Source organism: Salvelinus alpinus, chromosome 6 (assembly GCF_045679555.1).
Source record: "Salvelinus alpinus chromosome 6, SLU_Salpinus.1, whole genome shotgun sequence".
Classification (NCBI taxonomy): Eukaryota; Metazoa; Chordata; class Actinopteri; order Salmoniformes; family Salmonidae; genus Salvelinus; species Salvelinus alpinus.
Genome location: NC_092091.1, coordinates 8,753,184 through 8,779,669, shown reverse-complemented (window position 1 = coordinate 8,779,669; position 26,486 = coordinate 8,753,184). Strand labels below are relative to the sequence as shown.

At 42.7% G+C, this 26,486-nt stretch overlaps 1 protein-coding gene across 2 annotated transcripts in view; it reads right to left on the bottom strand.

Moving 5' to 3' along the window:
• Window positions 1-7,133: 7,133 nt before the first annotated feature.
• The window catches only part of ano3 (anoctamin 3), a 141,677-nt gene continuing 122,324 nt past the window's right edge, over window positions 7,134-26,486 (bottom strand). Inside the window, exons 25-27 of one of the 2 annotated variants that reach the window (XM_071405252.1) lie at window positions 9,317-9,512; window positions 8,779-8,962; window positions 7,134-8,036 (exon numbers count right to left, since the gene is read on the bottom strand). In XM_071405252.1, the coding sequence (XP_071261353.1) occupies window positions 8,780-8,962; window positions 9,317-9,512 (379 nt within the window). In that variant the 3' untranslated portion in view covers window positions 7,134-8,036; window position 8,779. Of the gene's footprint in view, window positions 8,963-9,316; window positions 9,513-26,486 lie in introns of both variants that reach the window. The other variant, XM_071405253.1, reaches the window with a different exon arrangement.

The following is a 26,486-nucleotide window of genomic DNA, read 5'->3' as shown; positions in this document are numbered from 1 at the left end:
CTAAAAATCAACAAATAATAAATATCTCCTTTGGACACTGTTCAAGATGGATGCTGTAGTCATGGTTACGACATGCATTGATTTCAAATGACCAACCACATCGAAGGGAAGGTGTTTTCAGTCCAATCACATCAAAGGGAAAATGTTTGACCATTCCTCAGCCAATCAGTCCCAAAACAAAACAATCCTCAAAAGAATGATCAAATGTGTAAATGTATGATGAGACTGTGTCTTGTATTTACAGAGCTTTCAGAAAGTGTTAATACCCCTTGACTTATTCCACATGTTGTTGTGTTACAGACTGAATTCAAAATGGATTACATATATGTTTTTCTCACCCATCTACACACAATACACCATAATGACAAAGTGAACACATGTTTTTTAGACATTTTTGCAAATGTATTGAAAATGAAATACAGAAATATCTAATTTACATAAGTATTCACACCCCTGAGTTAATACATGTTAGAATCACCTTTGGCAGTGATTACAGCTGTGAGTCTTTCTGGGTAAGTCTCTAAGAGATTTGCACAGCTGGATAGTACAATATTTGCACATTATTCTTTTTTAAATGATTCAAAGTTGGTTGTTAATCATTGCTATACAGCCATTTTCAAGTTTTGCCATAGATATTAAGGCAGATTTAAGTCAAAATTATAACTGGGCCACTCAGAAACATTCAATGTTGTCTTGGTAACCAACTCCAGTGTTTATTTGGCCTTGTGTTTTAGGTTATTGTCCTGCTAAAAAGTGCATTTGTCTCCACTGTCTGTTGGAAAGCAGACGGAACCAGGTTTTCCTCTGGGATTTTGCCTCTGCTTAGCTCTATTCTGCTTCTTTTTATCCTAAAACACTCTCTAGACCCTAACGACCACAAGCATACCCATAACATGATGCAGCCACCACTCTGCTTGAAAATAAGAAGAGTGCTACTCAGTGATGTGTTGTGTTGGATTTGCCCCAAACATAACGCTTTGTCAATTAAGGTGCCACCAACCTCCTGTGAACAGGATGTTTTGTAATATATTTATTCTGTATAGGCTTCCTTCTTTTCACTCTGTCATTTAGGTTAGTATTGTGGGGTAACTACAAGTTTGTTTTCTCTTATCCACATCCTTTAAACTCTGTAACTGTTTTTAAGTCACCATTGGCCTCATGGTGAAATCGCTGAGCAGTTTTCTTTCCTCTCCGGCAACTGAAGGACTCGTGGATATTTGTAGTGACTGGGTGTATTGATACACCATCCAAAGTGCAATTAATAAGTTCACCATGCTCAAAGGGATATTCAATGTCTGCTTTTATAGTTTAACCAACTACCAATAGGTGCCCTTCTTTGCAAGGAATTGGAAAACTTCCCTGGTCTTTGTGGTTGAATATGTGTTTGAAATTCACTGCTGGACTGAGGGACATTAGAGATAATTGTATGTGTTGGGTACAGAGATGAGGAAGTCGTTCAAAAATCATCTGAAACACTATTATTGCACACAGATGAATCAATTAAACTTATGTGACTTGTTAAGCAAATGTTTACTCCTGAACTTATTTAGGTTTGCCATAACAAATGGGTTGAATACTTATTGACTCAAGACATTTCAGCATTTCAGCAATTCATTTGTAAAAAAATCTAAAAACAATTTCACTTTGACATTATGGGGTATTGAGTGTAGGCCAGAGACTTAAAATCTAAATTTGATCCATGTTCAATTCAGGCTGTAACACAACGAAATGTGGGAAAAGTCAATGGCTGTGAATACTTTCTGAAGGCTCTGTATATGAGGAAACAAATCAATATTTAGCAAATAATGTTTTTAACTGATATGTTGGACAGTTTATTCTGAGAATAGCAACAGTATAAAAAAAAGAGATAAAATATTCTTGACTATACATGGATGTACTGACTGTATTTGGTTATTTTTTTTATGATTATAATAATATCAACTCTGATTCTCTATATGTGTACCTTTGATACAATAAATTAACCAGCTTTTTAAAAACTTTAATTTAAGGTGCTTAAGCAACTGACCTATAAGTGTTGGTGCATCATAGTCATGCAAATACAGGAGTGCAAAAATATATATTTTTAAAAAGCAGATGAATGTCTATCGATAGCAGCTAAGAAAATATGATACAAAGTTAAATCACATGCCAAACATTCAGAGGACAGCTGAGGAAAAGTGGATTTTTTCTATTTAACATTCATAGATATATGATTTCTAGATTTCTGGAGAAAAAGCCCATCAGAACAGGGGAGAATGAACAGGAATACTGTTCTTGTAATTATATTTCTATGGTTACATTGCCTTGATTGCAGGTACAGAGAGGTGAACGTCATGCTGGTCGATTGCATTCAGAATCGCTACAAAAAATATTATACACAATCATAGATAATAATAATACATTTGAAAAGAATATACATTGTAAAGTAAACTGGAAAAAAATAACACATTTATAGAAAGTAAACAGTATATACATACATTCAAATTTAAATAATTAACAATAAAAGTTAGTTAAATAATTTATGATAAAGTTAATTAATACATTTTATTAATTTAATTAATAAAAGTAAGTTTAATAATTTACAATAAATTAAAAGTTACATAATTTACAATAAAAGTACAATTTCAATAATAAAAGTAAGAGTTTAATAATTTACAATAAAATTAAAAGTTAAATCATTTAGAATAGAAGTACTACTTTAATAATAAAAGCAAAAGTTAAATAATATACAATAAAAGTACAAGTTTAAAAATAAAAGTACAAGTTAAACAATTTACAATAAAAGTAAAAGTGACTGAGTTCTCTAAGTTCAACTTTTGTTCATAATGAAATAGGGCTGGGTCACCTATAAACAGAGGTTGTTTATAATGAAATAGGGCTGGGTCACCTCTAAACAGAGTTATATTGTTGTTTATAATGAAATAGGGCTGGGTCACCTCTAAACAGAGTTTGTTCATAATGAAATAGGGCTGGGTCACCTCTAAACAGAGTTATATTGTTGTTCATAATGAAATAGGGCTGGGTCAACTATAAACAGAGTTTGTTCATAATGAAATAGGGCTGGGTCAACTCTAAACAGAGGTTGTTGATAATGAAATAGGGCTGGGTCACCTCTAAACAGAGTTATATTGTTGTTTATAATGAAATAGGACTGGGTCACCTCTAAACAGAGTTATATTGTTGTTCATAATGAAATAGGGCTGGGTCACCTCTAAACAGAGGTTGTTGATAATGAAATAGGGCTGGGTCACCTCTAAACAGAGTTATATTGTTGTTGATAATGAAATAGGGCTGGGTCACCTCTAAACAGAGGTTGTTTATAATGAAATAGGGCTGGGTCACCTCTAAACAGAGGTTGTTTATAATGAAATAGGGCTGGGTCACCTCTAAACAGAGTTATATTGTTGTTTATAATGAAATAGGGCTGGGCCACCTCTAAACTACCAAACCAGAGTAATCAAAATCCCATTTCCTAAATCTATCATATTTTGTTCATCTCCAAAGTGCCGAATCCAAAAGGAAAGAGAACGTGTGATTGAATATCTTAACATGTTGGACAAGGGAATGTGATCTTGTGTTCCTGTATGACTCAGTTGGTAGATCACGGTTTTTGCAATGTCAGGAATTGTGGGTTCGTTTCCCTGCTAAATATTATTATATTATCTTAGCCTACTGGCACTTTCACAGATGGTATGTGTCTGTCATGCTCCTGAGATGCTTGTCCTGGAAATCCTCAGGGTTGAAACCGTGCTGCTATAATCCAGATCTTTCAGAACATTTCAGAATATCAGAATCGACCACCAAGAAAGGCAGCGTCACAAAAGTCAGTCTAGGGCAAAAGTCACATTGTGACGTCTTCATGACGTTCAGCGGAACGTTCCCAGAACTTCATATTATTTGCTCGGGTACAACTAAACTAATTCCTCTAATTTATGTTGTTGTTTTTCAAACAAGAGATAATTTAATGATCTGACTGTATTTCATATTTGAGGTCAATTTAAGAATGAAAACCAAATGATATTTGGAGCGCCGTTAATGTATTTTGGCATGAAAGTATGACATATGAAGTATAGTGCCTGGATGTTCCTCTCTGATACCCACGACATCCAAGCCACTGGTATGTCTAATCTGACCCAGTTTCCCTATTCCCTATGGGCCCTGTTCTAAAGTAGTGCACCCTATTCCCTATGGGCCCTGTTCTAAAGTAGTGCACCCTATTCCCTATGGGCCCTGTTCTAAAGTAGTGCACCCTATTCCCTATGGGCCCTGTTCTAAAGTAGTGCACCCTATTCCCTATGGGTCCTGTTCTAAAGTAGTGCACCCTATTCCCTATGGGCCCTGTTCTAAAGTAGTGCACCCTATTCCCTATGGGCCCTGTTCTAAAGTAGTGCACCCTATTCCCTATGGGCCCTGTTCTAAAGTAGTGCACCCTATTCCCTATGGGTACTGTTCTAAAGTAGTGCACCCTATTCCCTATGGGCCCTGTTCTAAAGTAGTGCACCCTATTCCCTATGGGCCCTGTTCTAAAGTAGTGCACCCTATTCCCTATGGGCCCTGTTCTAAAGTAGTGCACCCTATTCCCTATGGGCCCTGTTCTAAAGTAGTGCACCCTATTCCCTATGGGCCCTGTTCTAAAGTAGTGCACCCTATTCCCCATGGGTACTGTTCTAAAGTAGTGCACCCTATTCCCTATGGGCCCTGTTCTAAAGTAGTGCACCCTATTCCCTATGGGTACTGTTCTAAAGTAGTGCACCCTATTCCCTATGGGCCCTGTTCTAAAGTAGTGCACCCTATTCCCTATGGGCCCTGTTCTAAAGTAGTGCACCCTATTCCCTATGGGCCCTGTTCTAAAGTAGTGCACCCTATTCCCTATGGGCCCTGTTCTAAAGTAGTGCACCCTATTCCCTATGGGCCCTGTTCTAAAGTAGTGCACCCTATTCCCTATGGGCCCTGTTCTAAAGTAGTGCACCCTATTCCCTATGGGCCCTGTTCTAAAGTAGTGCACCCTATTCCCTATGGGCCCTGTTCTAAAGTAGTGCACCCTATTCCCTATGGGCCCTGTTCTAAAGTAGTGCACCCTATTCCCTATGGGCCCTGTTCTAAAGTAGTGCACCCTATTCCCTATGGGCCCTGTTCTAAAGTAGTGCACCCTATTCCCTATGGGCCCTGTTCTAAAGTAGTGCACCCTATTCCCCATGGGTCCTGTTCTAAAGTAGTGCACCCTATTCCCTATGGGCCCTGTTCTAAAGTAGTGCACCCTATTCCCTATGGGCCCTGTTCTAAAGTAGTGCACCCTATTCCCTATGGGCCCTGTTCTAAAGTAGTGCACCCTATTCCCTATGGGCCCTGTTCTAAAGTAGTGCACCCTATTCCCTATGGGCCCTGTTCTAAAGTAGTGCACCCTATTCCCTATGGGTCCAGGTCAAAAGTAGTGCACCCTATTCCCTATGGGCCCTGGTCAAAAGTAGTGCACCCTATTCCCTATGGGTCCAGGTCAAAAGTAGTGCACCTTATTCCCTATGGGCCCTGTTCTAAAGTAGTGCACCCTATTCCCTATGGGCCCTGTTCTAAAGTAGTGCACCCTATTCCCTATGGGCCCTGTTCTAAAGTAGTGCACCCTATTCCCTATGGGCCCTGTTCTAAAGTAGTGCACCCTATTCCCTATGGGCCCTGTTCTAAAGTAGTGCACCCTATTCCCCATGGGTCCTGTTCTAAAGTAGTGCACCCTATTCCCTATGGGCCCTGTTCTAAAGTAGTGCACCCTATTCCCTATGGGCCCTGTTCTAAAGTAGTGCACCCTATTCCCTATGGGCCCTGTACTAAAGTAGTGCACCCTATTCCCTATGGGCCCTGTTCTAAAGTAGTGCACCCTATTCCCTATGGGTCCAGGTCAAAAGTAGTGCACCCTATTCCCTATGGGCCCTGGTCAAAAGTAGTGCACCCTATTCCCTATGGGTCCAGGTCAAAAGTAGTGCACCTTATTCCCTATGGGCCCTGTTCTAAAGTAGTGCACCCTATTCCCTATGGGCCCTGTTCTAAAGTAGTGCACCCTATTCCCTATGGGCCCTGTTCTAAAGTAGTGCACCCTATTCCCTATGGGCCCTGTTCTAAAGTAGTGCACCCTATTCCCTATGGGCCCTGTTCTAAAGTAGTGCACCCTATTCCCTATGGGTCCAGGTCAAAAGTAGTGCACCCTATTCCCTATGGGCCCTGGTCAAAAGTAGTGCACCCTATTCCCTATGGGTCCAGGTCAAAAGTAGTGCACCCTATTCCCTATGGGTCCTGGTCAAAAGTAGTGCACCCTATCCCCTATGGGTCCTGGTCAAAATTAGTGCACCCTATTCCCTATGGGTCCTGGTCAAAAGTAGTGCACCCTATTCCCTATGGGTCCTGTTCTAAAGTAGTGCACCCTATTCCCTATGGGTCCTGGTCAAAAGTAGTGCACCCTATTCCCTATGAGTCCTGTTCTAAAGTAGTGCACTACCAAGGGATTAGGGTGCCATTTGGGACGCATAATCAGCCACATTCTGAGTGCTTCCAGTAGCCAGTGAGAAAACAGATTCTCTGCTTCCAGTAGCCAGTGAGAAAACAGATTCTTTGCTTCCAGTAGCCAATGAGAAAACAGATTCTCTGCTTCCAGTAGCAAATGAGAAAACAGATTCTCTGCTTCCAGTAGCCAGTGAGAAAACAGATTCTCTGCTTCCATTAGCCAGTGAGAAAACAGATTCTCTGCTTCCAGTAGCCAGTGAGAAAACAGATTCTCTGCTTCCAGTAGCCAGTGAGAAAACAGATTCTCTGCTTCCATTAGCCAGTGAGAAAACAGATTCTCTGCTTCCATTAGCCAGTGAGAAAACAGATTCTCTGCTTCAGTAGCCAGTGAGAAAACAGATTCTCTGCTTCCAGTAGCCAATGAGAAACTGATTCTGTAAATGGAAGAACAGATTTTCCAGTGCGCTCACTGCCCTCCAGTGCCTGTACAGTATAGTTCACTACATGACTCGCATGTTGCTGATGGGTTGGTTTTCTCTACTTGCAGAGCTATCAACAGAGGAAAATAAATGCCAGAATTTGGCAGTTATATTTTCATATTTTTCTTATCACAACATTCCTCCAAATGAAATCCTTGGGGGACAGACAGTTCAGTTTGTTGTTGTAAATCATACTGGAGAAAAATTACAAGAAACATTTTTCTTGCACGTACAGTAAAGCATTTGCAGCAACAACAGGCACGAGTGATGTTTGTGACACATTTTGTGGTTGGTTAAAACTGTAGTAATATCAACACACCATATTCACATACTAGCATCCACAACTCAGGACACAGTCAAGATCAGCAATATTGTAAATACATGTCTAACATTCAGCTCACACAGAATAGAAACGGACTGTGCAGTAAACCAGGCATCAAGACAGGGACGTTGTCTATCCAAGAAAATACAAAAACTAAATGAACCATGCATTTTACATGATTTAAATAGAGATAATTAAACCTCTATCAAACTTCTGAACGGTAACATCTTCCCAGATATGCTGCAAGTTCAACAAATGAACCAAAATGCTTTAAACGAATCAGCATGCTTCGAGGGCAATATTACTTACAGTCATTATGCATAAACAACATTATTATTGTCCATTGTTATTTTTTTTGGTAGACACGTACATACGTCAATAGAATCACTTAAGCAACAAGAGGAACCACTATGAGTGCCACAGTACAGTAGCACAGTCAGACAGCCACATAGGACAGTGACTGGCCCATACCAAGTCCATGGAAGACAAACACAGAACACACAGCCGTGTTGTGAACTGCACCGGACTGGACCGGAGTGTCTTATGTCATAGCAGGCTGCTATAGGCTAGCTGCCACATAGAGAAGAGCGACGTAGAAATAGAATGACATAGAAAGGGACAAAGGCCCTCAGACCACAGCAATTTGACGGGTGCACTCAATATGGCCGCCAGTCTTGTCCACCCATTACGGACCGTTGACTTGAATGGGGATGTCCGTTCTAGTCATTCTGTGTCTATGGAGAGTGCTATGAGAGTGAGACGAGAAGAGAGCAGACAGTCAGTAGTGAACTGATCTGCAGCCCTTGTTCTGCATAGTAAACATTACAATTGGATAGGTAGGTCTCTCCCCCCATTCGTAGTCAGGACACGACACAGGACAGGCGTGACAGGGAACAGACAGGGCCGAGGGCTCCTGCTAGATGGAGAGCTGAAAGGAGAGGTGGGGGACAGTAACAGAGATGGGAGCAGGGGACAAGTACGGGGCACAGTAACAAAGATGGGAGCAGGGGACAAGTACAGGGCACAGTAACAGAGATGGGAGCAGGGGACAAGTACGGAGCACAGTAACAGAGATGGGAGCAGGGGACAAGTACGGGGCACAGTAACAGAGATGGGAGCAGGGGACAAGTACGGTGGACAGGGAAGGATGGTGGGAGGGCCTCAGGTCTGGTGACAGAAGAGGGCCTCTTTGGTGTGCAGAAGGGAACATGTGATCTGAGTGCATATGTTTGTGTGTGTGTTGGTGTGTGTATTAAGTGTACTGTGTGTGTGTGTGTGTGTGTGTGTGTGTGTGTGTGTGTGTGTGTGTGTGTGTGTGTGTGTGTGTGTGTGTGTGTGTGTGTGTGTGTGTGTGTGTGTGTGTGTGTGTGTGTGTGTGTGTGTGTGTGTGTGTGTGTGTGTGTGTGTGTGTGTGTGTGTGTGTATATGATTTAGGTGTGCAGACGAGGTACTGTATGTAGTACAGGGACGTAACATAACATGACTAACACTAAGGCCACTCGTGGTGATATCTCCTGCCGTTCTTCTTCCTCTCCTTCTGCAGGTGCTCCAGCTCTGCTTCATACATCATCTCCTGCATCAGGTACTTCTCCCTCCGCATGCGGTCACACAGACTCTTGGGCATGTCTGGGATCAGGTACGCGATGAACGACTTAATGCCAAACACCAGGTGCTGAGGGAGGAAATGGAGAAAGAACAAGACTTTGTTGTCCATTGTCATTTTCAGATCACAGAAAATCAACACAGGCAAACATAAACTCCCTGATGGGTTTTAAGGGATAGGTTCCTTGCTTAAAGGAACATGGGCAGGACATAGCATCTGGGATATCTAGAATCCCCAGAGTACTGGTAAACCTCAGGTTGCAAGCCAACCTCTCTAATCTCACCAGTATGTGAAGGTACAGTGTCGGGGAAAAGTATTTGCCCACTTTCTGATTTTCAGGTCATTGAATCATACTGCCGGAAACACCTAATGAGTGTCTGAGACAGAGATCAAGACAGACAGAGCATGGACGTGCTGACGTACCTCGAAGACGATGATAAAGGCTAGTCTTGCAGCCAGGACGTGCCAGAACTGCAGAGTGAAGTCGTATGGTACTGGGCTCCAGGGAGAGGCTCTGTAGTCTCTGTACCTGCAGTATCTATTCTGCTCCTCGCTCACGTTCCAGTGCGCGCCCATGTCAAACACCGACAGACTGCTGTTCATGTAGCCTTGCAGACACCTGCCAGGGAGAGAGACGGGGCTCAGAAACCAAGACAAACTGGAAGACATGAACCAAGGAACCAAATCTTGTGTGCGCTAACTAGCTGTCACAAGAGACTAATGTTGCTGTAGAATGGTCTGCCCTTTTATGCAGGGTTGGGTAGGTCACTTTCTAAACACAATCCATAACAGTTACTAGTTACTTGTCCAAAATTGTAATAATTTACGTAACTTTTTGGATTACCTAAACTCAGTAATGTAATTCCATTTTAGATTTATTTCACCTTAAAGAGGCATTAGAAGAAGACACAAATGAATATCACCAATTGAACGACATCTATTGCATGATAAATCAATTTTAAGAGTTTACATAGCTGGCCATAAATGGATGTTCAATTTTACTTTATGGGTTGGTTATGTAGGCTTCTTCTAACCCCTTTGCTTTCTACTACAGATAATAATGTGATTAGGCTAGATCTTTACGTTAAAAAACAAAGTCTGTCAGATTTCCAGTCATTCCAATTAACTGAACACCCCCTTGATCTTCAATAATAATAAGGTGGTGAATTACAAACTCTGTTATGAACATACGCTGTATAAGCCTACAAACCTGTACATTTCCACATTTCCACTGTCTGTTTCTGTCACGTAAAAAGAAGCAAGTGTTTTTTCCACTCTTGCGTTTGTGTAACTTAGGAACGCAGCCAAAGACAAAGGGCCGTCTGAGAGTTGCTACAGTTTTTGGACCATCCTGTTCAAAGGGCACAGCTGTGTGGAGATATGAAGAGAACAGAGTCTAGCTTGAGCAGCAGCAGCTAGATAGTAACAAAACTGGCGTTGTCACTTGTTTGTACACTATGTTCCTACCATGATCTCACACACCTGCTAAACTGCCACATAGACAAAAGAGGTTGTACTTTCCTATAAAAACTGAGACCCAACTCTTGTTCGTTGAGCCTTAACTCTGCACCATTGAGTAATTGTTCATTGCTCCAGATTTGCAAATCTTGTAAAACAATTGTTGTTAGAAGAATCTATAGTCTCTCTTCCTTTCTGGTTAGAATTTCCACGACAATTCTTGGCGACGAGGATGGGATGGCTAACTCCGCTTGCTGATCGTTCCCAGGGGAACTCAAGGTTAACTGCGCAGGGGCCACGTTAGGCGTGGCTCAGGGAGCCCACACTCCACTCAAAGGAGCAGAAGGGACCCGCCATGGACCCAGGAGGGAGCGTCAGTGGACTGATACGCCATCCCAAACAGACAAAATTCATTAAGAGTGAGACTGTTCTGGGAACAGGTTGTGTACATTAGGTCTTTGTTGAAGAATTTCCATGACAATAGGACTTGGAAATATGGAAATATAGATTAGCCAAATAGTTTTACATGAGCATAACCCAAAATTAAGGATTTATTAGCCTACTCTGTTGTTTATGATTTTGTTGTCATGGAGGACTGATTCGTCTCATTGCTTCGAGTTGAAGGGAGGAACTCCCTCAAACCTTTATTCCATAGGCTAGGATCCGCACAATGCAGCCATTGCAAGAGCGCATTTTTCACTGTCTTTCCACTGGTCGATGATTGATAGATAGGAGGCTTAAACTTGTTCAATTCAACCAGTATTGTGTTAAAATACACATATACTGTACATTTTTGAACAGCCATCCACAACAACCACAATCCGTAAGGCGCAAATAGCTAAATGAGAGAGCAGCAGACCATTTTATGTCAATGATGTATTAAGTGCCTTGCAAAAATGTTATGTAAAAAACAATCCACAGGAGTTGATTATCTTGATCCCTTTCTACTGCAGCTTTCTGCCCCCCTCATTGTATAACCTTTGACCCCACATTTTTTATAGAAACATTTCTTCTGGTGCTATCCCTAAGATCAGGAAGGCGGCATGTGTCCTCCCCCTTCACAAAGGTGGGGATCCTTCTGACCTAGATAACTACTGCCCAATTTCGAAACTAGTGTATCTTGTTTTGCAAAAATATTAGAATCACAAACTCTAAGCTAAGAACTTTTTTTTAAACTTAAAATTATATTCTTAATGCGCACCAGTCTGATTTTAGCACTGTTTCAACTGGCTACACTTGTCTTAAACAATGTGTTAAATTGCTTAGATCATAGGTATACCTGTACTGCCATATTTATAGACCTATTCAAGGCATTTGATACTGTCAACCATCCCCTACTCATTCAAAGGTTGTCTGAAATGGGCCTCGACCAGGTGTCTTGCAAATGGTTTGGGAACTATCTGTCAGACAGGACACAAACGTGTGCTTTCTGATGGTGTCATGTTACCTCAATATAACTACAGGTGTCCCGCAGGGTTTGATTTGGGACCTGTCCTCCTTACCATTTACATACACCTTTCACAGATCATTATTTACACGGGAATCTGCACTGAACAAAAATATAAACACAACATGTAAAGTGTTGATCCCATGTTTCATGAGCTGAAATAAAAGATCCCCGGAATTTTCCATACTGTACAATAAGAGTATTTCTTTAAAATATTTTGCAAAAATTTGTTCACCTCCCTGTTAGTGAGCATTTTTCCTTTGCCAAGATAATACATCCACCTGACAGGTGTGGCATATCAATAAGCTGATTAAACATCATGATAATTACACAGGTGCACCTTGTGCTTTGGACAATAAAAGGCCACTCTAAAATGTGCAGTTTCTTCACACAACACAGATGTCAGGACCCGGTGCAAGAAACAGTCACTAATAATTGGCAGAACCCAGAAGATGAGGCAGACACAGCAGTACTAGAGATGGTGGTTTAATAAAAAATAGATATCTTCCAAAATACAAAAGAAAATCCATAAAGTGGTAAAAACAGCAAGGGAAAAAACAAACCTCAAAAGATCAATCCAAAAATACACGAGAACAAAACCAGAGAACCTCTGGAAAATTCAACAAGAGAAAAATGTTCACAAAGGCTGGGGCTGGGTGCTAACATACAAACACTGAGCAAGGAACTGAGGAACACACAGGGTTAAATACTAACAAGGGAATGACTTACAGGTGCAAACAATAATTAGGGCAAGAAAAAACAAAAGGTACAAAAAAGGTGCAAGGGGGACATCTAGTGAACAAAACCTGAACAGTCCTGGCCAAAACCTGACAGAATCCCCCCCCTAGGAACGGCTCCTGACGTTCCTACCAGCCTTCTCAGGGTGGAGGACCCTGAACTGACGAATGAGGTCAGGGTCCAGTATGTCCTTGGCAGGAACCCAGGAGCGCTCCTCGGGACCGTAGCCTTCCCAGTCCACCAGATACTGCCAGGACCGCTGCACCCGGCGGGAATCCAGTATCCGATGGACGGTATAAGCCGACTGGCCTCCGATGATACGGGGCGGAGGGGGAGGTCTGCCTGCCGGGATAAGGGGAGAAAAAACAACAGGTTTTAATAAAGAAATGTGAAACGTGGGATTAATTTTAAGGGATCTGGGTAAGTGCAGGCGAAAAGTAACGGGGTTCACTTTTCTGGCAACCTTAAAGGGACCGATGAATTTCTGGGACAGTTTGCGAGACTCCACCCGTAGCGGTAAATTCTTGGTTGAGAGCCATACTCTCTGGCCGAGGCGCAGGGTAGGCCCGGGACGGCGACGTCTGTTGGCTTGTTGTTGGTACCTCTGTGAGGAACGCAGAAGATTAAGACGGGCCTTCTTCCACGTAAGCCGACAGCGTCTGATGAACCTCGAGGCTGAAGGCACACTGACTTCTGCCTCCTGGTTCGGGAACAATGGAGGAGCATAGCCAAACTGACACTCGTGCGGGGACATACCAGTGGAGGAGGAGCACAAGGTGTTGTGCGCGTACTCGGCCCAAACCATGAAGGACGACCATGTGGACGGGTTGTTGGAGACCATACATCTGAGGGTGGTTTCCAGCTCTTGATTCATCCTCTCGGTTTGGCCATTGGACTCCGGATGGTACCCTGAAGATAGACTGGCAGTGGCCCCTATGAGTTGGCAGAAGGCCTTCCAAAACCTTGAGGCGAACTGGGGACCTCTGTCGGAAACCATATCTTGCGGAATGCCGAAGACTCGGAACACATGGTTAATCACCAACTCAGCCGTTTCCTTGGCAGAAGGTAACTTAGTCAAGGGAACGAACCTGGCCGCCTTAGAAAACCTGTCGATGATGACTAGGATAGTTGTATTACCATGGGACGGAGGAAGGCCAGTAATAAAGTCCAATGAGATATGGGACCAGGGTCGGTGGGGAATAGATAGAGGGTGAAGGAGTCCTTGAGGGCGGAGGTGAGAAGATTTGCCCTGGCAGCACACGGAACAGGCCTTGACGAAAGTGGCAACGTCTTCTTTTATGGTGGGCCACCAGAACTTACGCTGGATGAACTCCAAGGTGCGACCTACGCCCGGGTGACAGGTGAGGCGAGAGGAGTGCCCCCACAGAAGGACTTGGGACCTTGCTGCCTTGGGAACAAACAACCGATTGGCAGGACCTCCTCCAGGGCCCGGTTCGATGGCTTGGGCTTGTTTCACGGTATCCTCCACTTGCCACGAGATCGGAGCCACGATCTTAGCGGCCGGAAGGACAGTCATGTCAGTATCTTCTCGAATGGCAGGAGAGTAGATTCGTGACAAGGCGTCCGGTTTGAGATTCTTCGACCCGGGTCTATAGGTGAGGATAAACTGAAATCGGCTGAAGAAAAGAGACCATCGAGCTTGTCTGGAGTTCAACCGCTTCGCCTGCTGGATATACTCCAGATTTTTGTGGTCCGTAAGCACTTGAAACGGTTGAGAAGCCCCCTCGAGCCAGTGTCTCCATTCCTTCAATGCCATCTTAACCGCTAGGAGTTCACGATCCCCCACATCGTAATTCCTCTCGGCCGGGGTAAGCCGGTGAGAGAAGAAGGCGCAAGGATGAAGCTTCTTGTCTTCACCCCTCTGAGACAGGACAGCTCCAACACCAACCTCTGATGCGTCTACCTCCACCACAAAAGGTTCATCCGCCGTTGGTAGTGTCAGAATGGGAGCAGAGAGAATGCGCTGCTTGAGTCCTTGGAAGGCCGTCTCAGCTTCTCTTCCCCACAGAAACCTTGTGTTGCCACCCTTGGTTACAGCTGAGAGAGGGGCTGCCACCGAGCTGAAGTTCTTGATGAACTTGCGGTAAAAGTTAGTGAAGCCCAGGAAACGCTGAACTTCCTTAACGGACTTGGGGGTGGGCCAATCCGCTACCGCCCCTACCTTCGTGGGGTCCATCTGGACTCGACCGGGTTCCACTACAAATCCCAGGAATTGTACTCGGGAGGAATGGAATTCACATTTTTCCGGCTTAACGTACAAATGGCTGTCAAGGAGGCGTTTGAGTACTTGTCTGACATGCTTAGTGTGTTCTTGAAGGGAGCTCGAAAAGATGAGGATGTCATCCAAGTAAACAAACACGAAGATGTTAAGCATATCCCTAAGCACATCGTTTATGAGCGCTTGGAACACAGCTGGAGCGTTGGTCAGGCCGAAGGGCATCACCAAGTATTCGTAGTGACCAGTAGGCGTGTTGAAAGCGGTCTTCCACTCGTCACCGGGTTTGATCCGCACAAGATGGTATGCGTTCCGCAGGTCAAGCTTAGTGAAGACCACTGCTTCCTGGAGCAGCTCAAAGGCTGTGGCCATAAGGGGTAGCGGGTAGCGGTTATGGCATTAAGTCCCCGGTAGTCGATGCAAGGACGTAATCCCCCGTCTTTTTTGGCCACAAAGAAAAACCCTGCTCCCGCCGGCGAGGTGGATGGACGCATGAGGCCTGCTGCCAGAGAGTCCTTGATGTAGGTATCCATAGCAGCTCGTTCGGGAGGAGATAGGGAAAAGATCCGACCCCTGGGGGGGCATGTGCCCGGAAACAGGTCGATGGGGCAATCGTAAGGTCTATGGGGTGGTAGTTTGGTGGCCCTCTGTTTGCTAAATACCGGTTTGAGGTCATGGTAACACTCGGGAACTCGGGACAGGTCGATGGATTCTAGAGACTCGGGAGGGGAACTCGGGGAACTTGGGAAGATACAAGTGGCTTGGCACGTAGGACCCCACTGCTTGATAGTGCCCATAGACCAGTCGATGTGAGGGTTATGGCTGTGAAGCCAGGGGTATCCAAGGACGAGAGGGAACTCGGAACACGAGGTCAGATGAAAGTTCATCACTTCCTGGTGTTGGGAAACTGAAAGTCGCAAGGGGGTAGTGACACGAGTGACAAGTCCAGATCCCAAAGGGCTTCCATCCAACGTAGTAACCCTTATGGGATCACTTAGAGGTTCAGAGGGAACGCCATTTTCCTTCGCCCAGACACCATCCATGAAGTTACCTGCGGCTCCAGAGTCTACCAAGGCTTGAAGGGGAAGCTCGTGGTTGTCCCAGGAAAGGGTAACTGGAATGAGCAGGCGGGAGTTGGATGGATGGGAGGAGGTTATGTTTCCCGTTACAGTCCTCCCAGGCCTGCACGGGAGAGTGCGTTTTCCCTGGAGCCCGGGACACGTGGAGAGGAAATGGCCCGGTTTGCCGCAATATAGACAGCATCGCTCCCTCATCCGGCGGTCTCTCTCAGCCTGGGAGATGCGTCCAACCTGCATGGGTTCCGGTGGAGTCAGCGAGGATAAAGGTGGAGACTCGGAGCTGGGACCGATAGGAGCTAGGGTGAGAGATCTACGGTTGAGCTCTCTCTCTCTCAGACGCAGGTCTATGCGTGAAGCCAACTTGATCAGGGACTCGAGGTTGTCTGGTGGTTCCCGAGTGGCCAGTTCATCTTGGATGGTGTCGGAAAGACCCTTCAAAAAAGCACACTGTGAGCGCCTCGTCGTTCCAGCCACTCGCTGCTGCCACCGTGTGGAACTGGATGGCATAGTCCGTCACGCTGCGCCGACCTTGGCGGAGAGTCAGGAGCTGTTTGGCTGAGTCAGGACCGCTGGTAGGACCTTGAAACACTCGCTTGAATTCTTCAGCAAAGGTAGAGTAGCTGGCACAGCAGGGACTTTGGGCATCCCACACAGCAGTAGCCCAGGCTAGGGCTTTTTCCGACAGCAGGGTGATGATATATGCTATCTTGGACCGGTCGGTGGGAAACGACGAGGGTTGCAGCTCGAAGGAGAGAGAACATTGGGTGAAAAACCCCTTACAAACACTCGGATCACCGAGAACCGTTGGGGAGGCGGCAGACGAGGTTCAGCCAGGGGGTTAACTGCCACGGGCACTTGAATCTGATGAACTGGAGCAGAAGCGGTTGCAGGAGAAAGTTGATCAGAAATCTGCTTTATGGAAGTCATCATCTCCGACAGAAGTTGAGAATGTCCAGCCAGTAAGGCCTCTTGCTGAACCAGAGCAGCTTCGTGACGTTCGACAGTCCCCTCGTGGTGGGACAGCATGGGAAAAAAGTCCTGGGTACTGGCTGCCTCTGGGTTCATATTAATGGCTCAGTGTTTCTGTCAGGACCCGGTGCGAGAAACAGTCACTAATAATTGGCAGAACCCAGAAGATGAGGCAGACACAGCAGTACTAGAGATGGTGGTTTAATAAAAAATAGATATCTTCCAAAATACAAAAGAAAATCCATAAAGTGGTAAAAACAGCAAGGGAAAAAACAAACCTCAAAAGATCAATCCAAAAATACACGAGAACAAAACCAGAGAACCTCTGGAAAATTCAACAAGAGAAAAATGTTCACAAAGGCTGGGGCTGGGTGCTAACATACAAACACTGAGCAAGGAACTGAGGAACACACAGGGTTAAATACTAACAAGGGAATGACTTACAGGTGCAAACAATAATTAGGGCAAGAAAAAACAAAAGGTACAAAAAAGGTGCAAGGGGGACATCTAGTGAACAAAACCTGAACAGTCCTGGCCAAAACCTGACAACAGATGCCTCAACTTTTGATGGAGCGTGCAATTGGCATGCTGACAGCGGGAATGTCCCCCAGAGCTGTTAACCTGTCTGGCTCCGGGGTTCCGCTAGCGGAACTCCTCCCACATTCCACTGAAAAGCCAGAGCGCGAAATTCAAAAAATATTTTTTAGAAATATTTAACTTTCACACATTAACAAGTCCAATACAGCAAATGAAAGATACACATCTTGTGAATCCAGCCAACATGTCCGATTTTTAAAATGTTTCACAGCGAAAACATCACGTATATTTATGTTAGCTCACCACCAAATACAAAAAAGGACAGACATTTTTCACAGCACAGGTAGCATGCACAAAACCAACATAACTAACCAAGATCCAACCAAACTAACCAAGAAACAACTTCATCAGATGACAGTTCTATAACATGTTACACAATAAATCTATGTTTTGTTCGAAAAATGTGCATATTTGAGGTATAAATCAGTTTTACATTGCAGCTACCATCACAGCTACCGTCAAAAATAGCACCGAAGCAGCCAGAGTAATTATACATCTTGTGAATCCAGCCAATATTTCCGATTTTTTAAGTGTTTTACAGCGAAAACACAATATATCATTATATTAGCTTACTACAATAGCCTACCACACTACCGCATTCATTCATCAAGGCACGTTAGCGATAGCAATAGGCACGTTAGCGTTAGCGAATAAACCAGCAAAAGATATTAATTTTCACTAACCTTCATAAACCTTCATCAGATGACAGTCCTATAACATCAGGTTATACATACACTTATGTTTTGTTCGAAAATGTGCATATTTAGAGCTGAAATCAGTGGTTATACATTGTGCTAACGTAGCATCTTTTTCCCACAACGTCCGGATATTTTTCTAAAACTCACCTATTCTGACCAAATAACTATTCATAAACATGACTAAAAAATACATGTTGTATAGGAAATGATAGATACACTAGTTCTTAATGCAATCGCCGTGTTAGAATTCTAAAAATACCTTCATTATGACATAAGGCTTACGTTATGGCGAGAGATGCCCAAAACCTGGGCGCAAAACTAATAGTTCACAAGTTCGACAGATATATGAAATAGCATCATAATCATAACATCCATCAGAATGTTGTACAAGGGGTCCTTTGTCCAGAACCATCGTTGTTTGGTTTTAGAACGTCCTTTTTCCCTTTTGAATTAGCAAGCACAGTAGCCAAGTGGCGCGAAGCTCTCCTTCCTGAACAAAGGCACACAACGCAACACGCCTAACGTCCCGAATAAATTTCAATAATCTAATAAAACTATATTGAAAAAACATACTTTACGATGATATAGTCACATTTATCCAATAAAATCAAAGCCGGAGATAGTAGTCGCCTATAACGACAGCTTTTCAGAAGGCAATTCCAGGTCCATCCTCGCGCTTTCCAGAAAACAGGAAATGGGTGACACGTCATGCCAAGAGGATTTATTCCACCTCAGACCAAGATAAACACTCCATTTCTTCTCTCACTGCCTCTTGACATCTAGTGGAAGGTGTATGACGTGCATGTATACTAATACACATCAAGCCCATTTATAGGCATGCCCTAGAACAGAGCGTCGTTTTCAGATTTTCCACTTCCTGATCAGGAAGTTTGCTGTAAAAGGAGTTCTGTTTTACTCACAGATATAATTCAAACGGTTTTAGAAACTAGAGAGTGTTTTCTATCCAATAGTAATAATAATATGCATATTGTACAAGCAAGAATTGAGTACGAGGCCGTTTAAATTGGGAACGATTTTCCCCCAAAGTGAAAATAGCGCCCTCTGTCCTCAACAGGTTAACAGAGAATTGAATGCTAATTTCTCTACCATAAGCCGCCTCCAATGTAATTTTTGAAAATTTGGCAATACGTCCCACCGGCCTGACAACCGCAGACCACATGTATGGTGTTGTGTGGGCGAGTGGTTTGCTGATGTCCCATGGTGGCGGTGGGGTTATGGTATGGGCAGGCATAAGCTACGGACAACGAACACAATTGCATTTTATCGATGCCAATTTGAATGCACAGAGATACTGTGACGAGATCCTGAGGCCATTCATCCGCTGCCAACACTTCATGTTTCAGCATGATAAAGCACGGCCCCATGTCGCAAGGATCTGTACACAATTCCTGGAAGCTGAAAATATCCCAGTTCTTCCATGGCATACTCTCACCAGACATGTCACCCATTGAGCATGGTTGGGATGCTCTGAACGACGTGTACGACACCGTGTCCCAGGTCCCGCCAATATCCAGCAACTTCGCACAGCCATTGAAGAGGAGTGGAGTGGGACAACATTCCACAGGCTACAATCAACTACCTGATCAACTCTATGCAAAGGAGATGTGTCGTGCTGCATGAGGCAAATTGTGGTCACACCAGATACTAACTGGTTTTCTGATCCACTCCCCAACAGATTAGGGTTTTATTATTTTATCGGTATTTTATCGGTATGTTACATCCTGAGAATAAATCACTTTTCTCCAGGGCAACCCGGTACTTCCCGCAAAAACCGTAAGTGTCATTCAAAAGCAAATAAAGCATATAAATAATATAAATAGGCCTATGTCTGGATTTGATTAGAGCTTTGATAAAAAAAAATCAATCCTGATGCAACCTGAGCCAGATGAGCCATACATTAAATACATTTTATGAGCCCTACATTAACAACATTTAATGAGCCCAAGACCAAAAAAAGCCCAAATGATTGTGCCGTTATCCAATACATATATGATATAAGCTACTGCACATTACACACGACAGAAACACATAAAAACCTATAAGTCTAGCTAGCTACTGTATATGCTCTCTTGGGTAAATACATTAAACAAGCTCCAGAAGGCTAATCTTTTTGAGTGTGAACTGTATTACTGTACAGTATTGTATTATACTGTGTTATATGGACTGGAATTACTCACACCCTTCAAACCATGATGAAGCAGAAGAGAACATGTGATTCTGGTCCAGTACATGCGGCCTACAAAGTTACAAGTATAGGCTAATGAATTTGATTTAATTTTGAAATACAATAGGGCCTATTTGTATAATTAGTAGGCTGAACCATATATAACTTTCAGAATATTTTCCTAATGTTATTAGCCTACCTCCTCTTTCTCTCTCCATTGTTGCTTCATTCCTTCCTTGCTTTCAACAGTTAAATGAAATAAGTTTCGTTTTCCTTATCTTCATCATTCTAATGAAATCCTTGAATAATATGCTTATTTATGCTTATTTATAAAACCCTCTTAGGCCTCACTCCCCCCTATCTGAGATATCTACTGCAGCCCTCATCCTCCACATACAACACCCGTTCTGCCAGTCACATTCTGTTAAAGGTCCCCAAAGCACACACATCCCTGGGTCACTCCTCTTTTCAGTTCGCTGCAGCTAGCGACTGGAACGAGCTGCAACAAACACTCAAACTGGACAGTTCTCAATCTCTTCATTCAAAGTCTCAATCAAGGACACTTACTGACAGTTGTGGCTGCTTTGCGTGATGTATTGTTGTCTCAACCTTCTTGCCCTTTGTGCTGTTGTCTGTGCCCAATAATGTTTGTACCATGTTTTGTGCTGCTACCATGTTGTTGTCATGTTGTGCTGCTACCATGCTGTGTTGTCATGTGTTGCTGCCTTGCTATGTTGTTGTCTTAGGTCTCTCTTTATGTAGTGTTGTGTTGTCTCTCTTGTCGTGATGTGTGTTTTGTCCTATATTTTAATTTAAATTTATTTAAATTTATTTGTAATCCCATCCCCCGTCCCCGCAGGAGGCCTTTTGCCTTTGGTAGGCCGTTAATGTAAATAAGAACTTGTCCTCAACTGACTTGCCTAGTTAAATAAAGGTTAAATAAAATAAAACATAGGACTATAATTAGATGCAGAAGGCTTTCACTTCTCTTCACGAGGATTGAATGGTTATGGGTCTGAATAAATAACTGCTATATAAATATCCACCATCGCGAGTTCGCTCTTCTTTCAAACTACCCGAGTTCTATTGGCCGCTGTATTTTGGTATTTGGTATTTTTTGTATTTTATTAGGATCCCCATTAGCTGCTGCTTCCTGGGGTTCACACAAAACATGAAACATTACATAATGTACAGAACATTAATAGACAAGAACGGCTCAAGGACAGAACTACATCAATAAAAAATGTATTAAAAAAGGCACACGTAGCCTACACATCAATACAGACACACAAACTATCCAGGTCAAATAGGGGAGAGGCGCTGTGCCGTGTGGTGTTGCTTTATCTGTTTTTTAAAACCAGGTTTGCTGTTAATTTGAGCAAAATGAGATGGAACGGAGTTCCATGCAATAATGGCTCTATATAATACTGTACACTTTCTTGAATTTGTTCTGGGGACTGTGAAAAGACCCCTGGTGGCATGTCTGGTGGGGTAAGTGTGTGTGTCAGAGCTGTGTGTAAGTTGACTATGCAAACAATTTGGGATTTTCAACACATTAATGTTTCTTATAAAAAGAAGAAGTGATGTAGTCAGTCTCTACTCAACTCTTAGCCAAGAGAGACTGGCATGCATAGTATTAATATCAGCCCTCTGATTACAATGAAGAGCAAGACGTGCTGCTTTGTTCATGGCCAGCTGCAGCTTAACTAGGTCTTTCCTTGCAGCACTCGACCACACGACTGGACAATAATCAAGATAAGACTAAACTACAGCCTGCAGGACTTGCTTTTTGGAATGTGGAGTCAAAAAAGCAGAGCATCTCTTTTTTACGGACAGACCTCTCCCCATCTTTAAAACCATTGAATCTATATGTTTCGACAAAGACAGTTTACAATCTAAGGTAACACCAAGTAATTTCGTTTTCTGAACTTGTTCAACAGCCACACCATTCATTACCAGATTCAGCTGAGGTCTAGAACTTAGGGAATGATTTGTACCAAATACAATGTTCTTAGTTTTAGAGATGTTCAGGACCAGTTTATTACTGGCCACCCATTCCAAAACACACTGCAACTCTTTGTTAACAGTTTCAGTGACTTCATTAGCTGTGGTTGCTGATGTGTATTTGGTTGAATCATCAGCATACATGGACACACATGCTTTGTTTAACCTCACTAGGGTAGGGGGCACTATTTTCACCTCCGGATGAAAAGCGTGCCCAAAGTAAACAGCCTGTTACTCAGGCCCAGAAGCTAGGATATGCATGGTAGATTCGGATAGAAAACACTCTATAGTTTCCAAAACTGTTAAAATAATGTCTGTGAGTATAACAGAACTGATATGGCAGGCAAAAAACTGAGAACAATCCATCCAGGAAGTGGGATTTTTTTATGTTTGTAGTTTTCCATTGACTGCCTATTCAGTATCCATTGACTTAGGACTCAGATTGCACTTCCTACGGCTTCCACTAGATGTCAACAGTCTTTAGAAATTGTTTCAGGCTTGTATTCTGAAAAATGAGGGAGTAAAACCACTCTGAATGAGTGGACCCTGGGAAGTCCCAGAGCTGGTCGCGTGCCTTTCTTGATTTTCTTTTATGTTGACGAAGCTATTGTCCGGTTGGTTGAAATATTATTGATTATTATGACTAAAAACAACCCGAGGATTGATTATAAACATCGTTTGACATGTTTCTACGAACTTTACTGATACTTTTTGGATTTTTCGTCTGCCTGTTGTGACTGCCTTTGAGCCAATGGATTACTGAACAAAACGCGCCAACAAAACTGAGGTTTTTGGATATAAAGAGGGACTTTATCGAACAAAACAAACATTTATTGTGTAACTGGGATTCTTGTGAGTGCAACCATATGAAGATCATCAACGGTAAGTGATTAATTTTATCGCTATTTCTGACTTTTGTTACTCCTCTACTTGGCTGGTAACTGTTTGTAATGTTTTGTGTGCTGGGCGCTGTCCTCAGATAATCGCATGGTATGCTTTCGCCGTAAAGCCTTTTTGAAATCTGACACAACGGTTGGATTAACAAGAAGTTCATCTTTAAGTCGATGTATAACACTTGTATATCTTATGAATTTTTATTATGAGTATTTCTGTTTTTGAATTTGGCGCTCTGCAATTTCCCCCGGATGTTGGCCAGGTGGGACGGTAGCATCCCACATACCCTCGACAGGTTGATGCCAGTGGCAGGCCATTGGTAAAAATAGAAAAGAATAGAGGGCCTAGAGAGCTGCCCTATGGTACACCAGACTTTACATGTTTGACCTTAGAGAAGCTTCCATTAAAGAAAACCCTTTGAGTTCTATTAGATAAATAGCTCTGAATCCACGATATGGCAGAGGTTGAAAAGCCACAACACAAGTTCTCAACAACATGTATAGTTAATAATATCAAAGGCTGCATTGAAATCTAAAAGTACAGCTCCCACAATCTTCTTATTATCAATTTCTTTCAACCAATCAGCCATGTATGTCAGTGCAGTACATGTTGAGTGCCCTTCTCTATAAGCATGCTGATAGTCTGCTGTTAATTTGTTTACAGAGAAATAGCATTGTATTTGATCAAACACAATTATTTCCAACAGTTTTCTAAGAGCTGGCAGCAAGCTTATTGGTCTGGTGTTTGAACCAGTAAAGGCCGCTTTACCACTATTGGGTAGCGGAATTACTTTGGCTTCCCTCCAGGCCTGAGGACAAAGACTTTCCTCTAGGCTCAGATTTAATATATGACTGATAGGAGTGGCTATAGAGGCAGCTACCATCCTCAGTAGCTTTCCATCTAAGTTGTCAATGGCAGGGGGTTTGTCATTATTGATTGATAACAGTAATTTTCCCACTTCTCTCACACTAACTTTACAAAATTCAAACTTGCAATGCTTTTCTTTCATTATTTGTTTTTGTATGCATTAATATGATGGCTCACTGTTCATTGTTGGCATTTCCTGCCTAAGTTTGCCCACTTTGCCAATGAAGCAATCATTAAAATAATTGTCAACATCAAATGTTTTTGTGATGAATAAGCCATCTGATTTAACAAAAGATGGAGTTGAATTTGTCTTCTGCCCATTTCATATAAGGTACTCCACATTTTTCCCCATCATTCTTCATATCATTGATCTTGGCTTCATAATACAGTTCATTCTTATTTTTGTTGAGTTTAGTCACATCATTTCTCAATTTGCAGTAAGTCAGATGTGCAGCCATACTTATTAGCCACTCCTTTTGACCCATCTCTTTCATCCATACAGTTTTTCAATTCCTCATCAATCTATGGAGCCATACCAGTTTTAACAGTCAGTTTCTTACCAGGTGCATGTTTATCAATAATTGGAAGAAGCAATTTCATAGATTCAAGTGCAGCGTCTGGATGCTCCTCATTAATCACATCAGACCAACAAATATTTTTAACATCATCCACAGAAGAGTCACAGCAAAATATATTGTGTGATCTCGTATACACTATTTTAGGCCCAGCTTTTGGAACTTTGGCTTTCCTGGATATAGCCACTATATTGTGATCACTGCATCCAATGGGTACGGATACAGCTTTAGAACAAAGTTCTACAGTATTAGTAAAAATGTGGATGATCTTGTTCCTGTAGTGTTTGTAAACACCCTGGTAGGATGATTAATAACCTGAACCGGATTACAGCCTCCGGTTACAGTGAGAAGCTTCCTCTTGAGCGGACAGCTTGATAAAAAACAGTCAATATGCAGGTCCCCAAGAAAGTAGACCTCTCTGTTTACATCACATCACATCACACTTGGTGGCCAATAGCAACACCCCAAAAGAAAAGGCTTTAGATGTGCCAAGTGAACCTGCAACCACAACACTTCAATAACACTTGACATAAGATCTTCTCTAAGCATTACAGGGTTATGGCTCTGAATATATACAGCAACACCTCCCCCATAGGCATTCCTGTCTCTTCTATAGATGTTCTATCCTTGTATTGCTACTGCTGTATCATCAAATTAATTATCTAAGTGAGTCTCAGAAATGGCTAATATATGAATGTTATCTGGTGTCAGCAAGTTATTGATTTCACGAACCTTATTTCTAAGGCTACATATAATAATATGGGCTATTTTCAGCCCTTTCCTGTGTAGCTTATCAGAGATAGACATAATATGGAAAAGAAAAAAAAGAGCAAGATAAAACAAAATATACATTCAGCAGTCCATTAATCAATTGGTGTGTGTGTGTGTGTGTGTGTGTGTGTGTGTGTGTGTGTGTGTGTGTGTGTGTGTGTGCTGGAGGGTTGAAGCTATGAACCCATAGGCGTGGCTCCCTCATCTATTCCAGGCTTCTGGGAGGGAGAGTGGGCAATAAGCCTGTCATAGTGTATGTAAGCAATGTCCCCACGCCCTCTGGCAGCTTTCATGGCTCAGTTCTTTCCTCTTCTGGAGTACAGCTTCAGGATAGTCCTCGTTGAGGAAGATATACATTCCTCTCAAGTTCTTTAACATTTAGCAAACAAGAGCTTACAACCCTTTTCGAATAGTCTATTGGTAAACGGAATGATATAAAATTATGTCCGGCAAGCTATTCTAGTCTAACTTTTCCTGCATGGGACTCCAAGAGTTAAGGAGCGTTGTTTAATGAGAGAGGCCAGCGGAGCACAGGTGCTTGTGTATTGCGCAAGAGACAGAGGCTATAAATAGGAGTTTATTATACATAACCCATCATTAATTAGCTAAATATAAGGCTAATACTGGATTGAATTTATTACATGAAAGAGGTAGGCTGAGACATCTATTTATAGGCCTATATATCAATCTAGAACAGGATTATCTATTTTGAATGCAATTTGAATGGAATTGATGGAGAGAGAGAAAGACTGCGAGAGAGTGCTCGCTCGTGCACCGATTTAAAGCAACGATATAGGAGTGTTTTAAAACTCTGCAGCTGCAAAAAAAAAAAAAAAAGTATCTTGACCCCTGAGAACCAGATGGAGATGGGTAAATTAGACACGCATTTGGTCTTTATATGACTGTAGCATGCCTATGTAGGTCTACCTCTCACAATAAAAAAAAGTGACCATAATGACATACTGAGATGGGCAGTCAGTCCCCACCCGGAGCGTTGATATGTCATCATGCAGTGACCAGAGAGAAGGCCGAAGAGAATCCAGATATCCAGAATCCAGAATCCAGATTTACACTT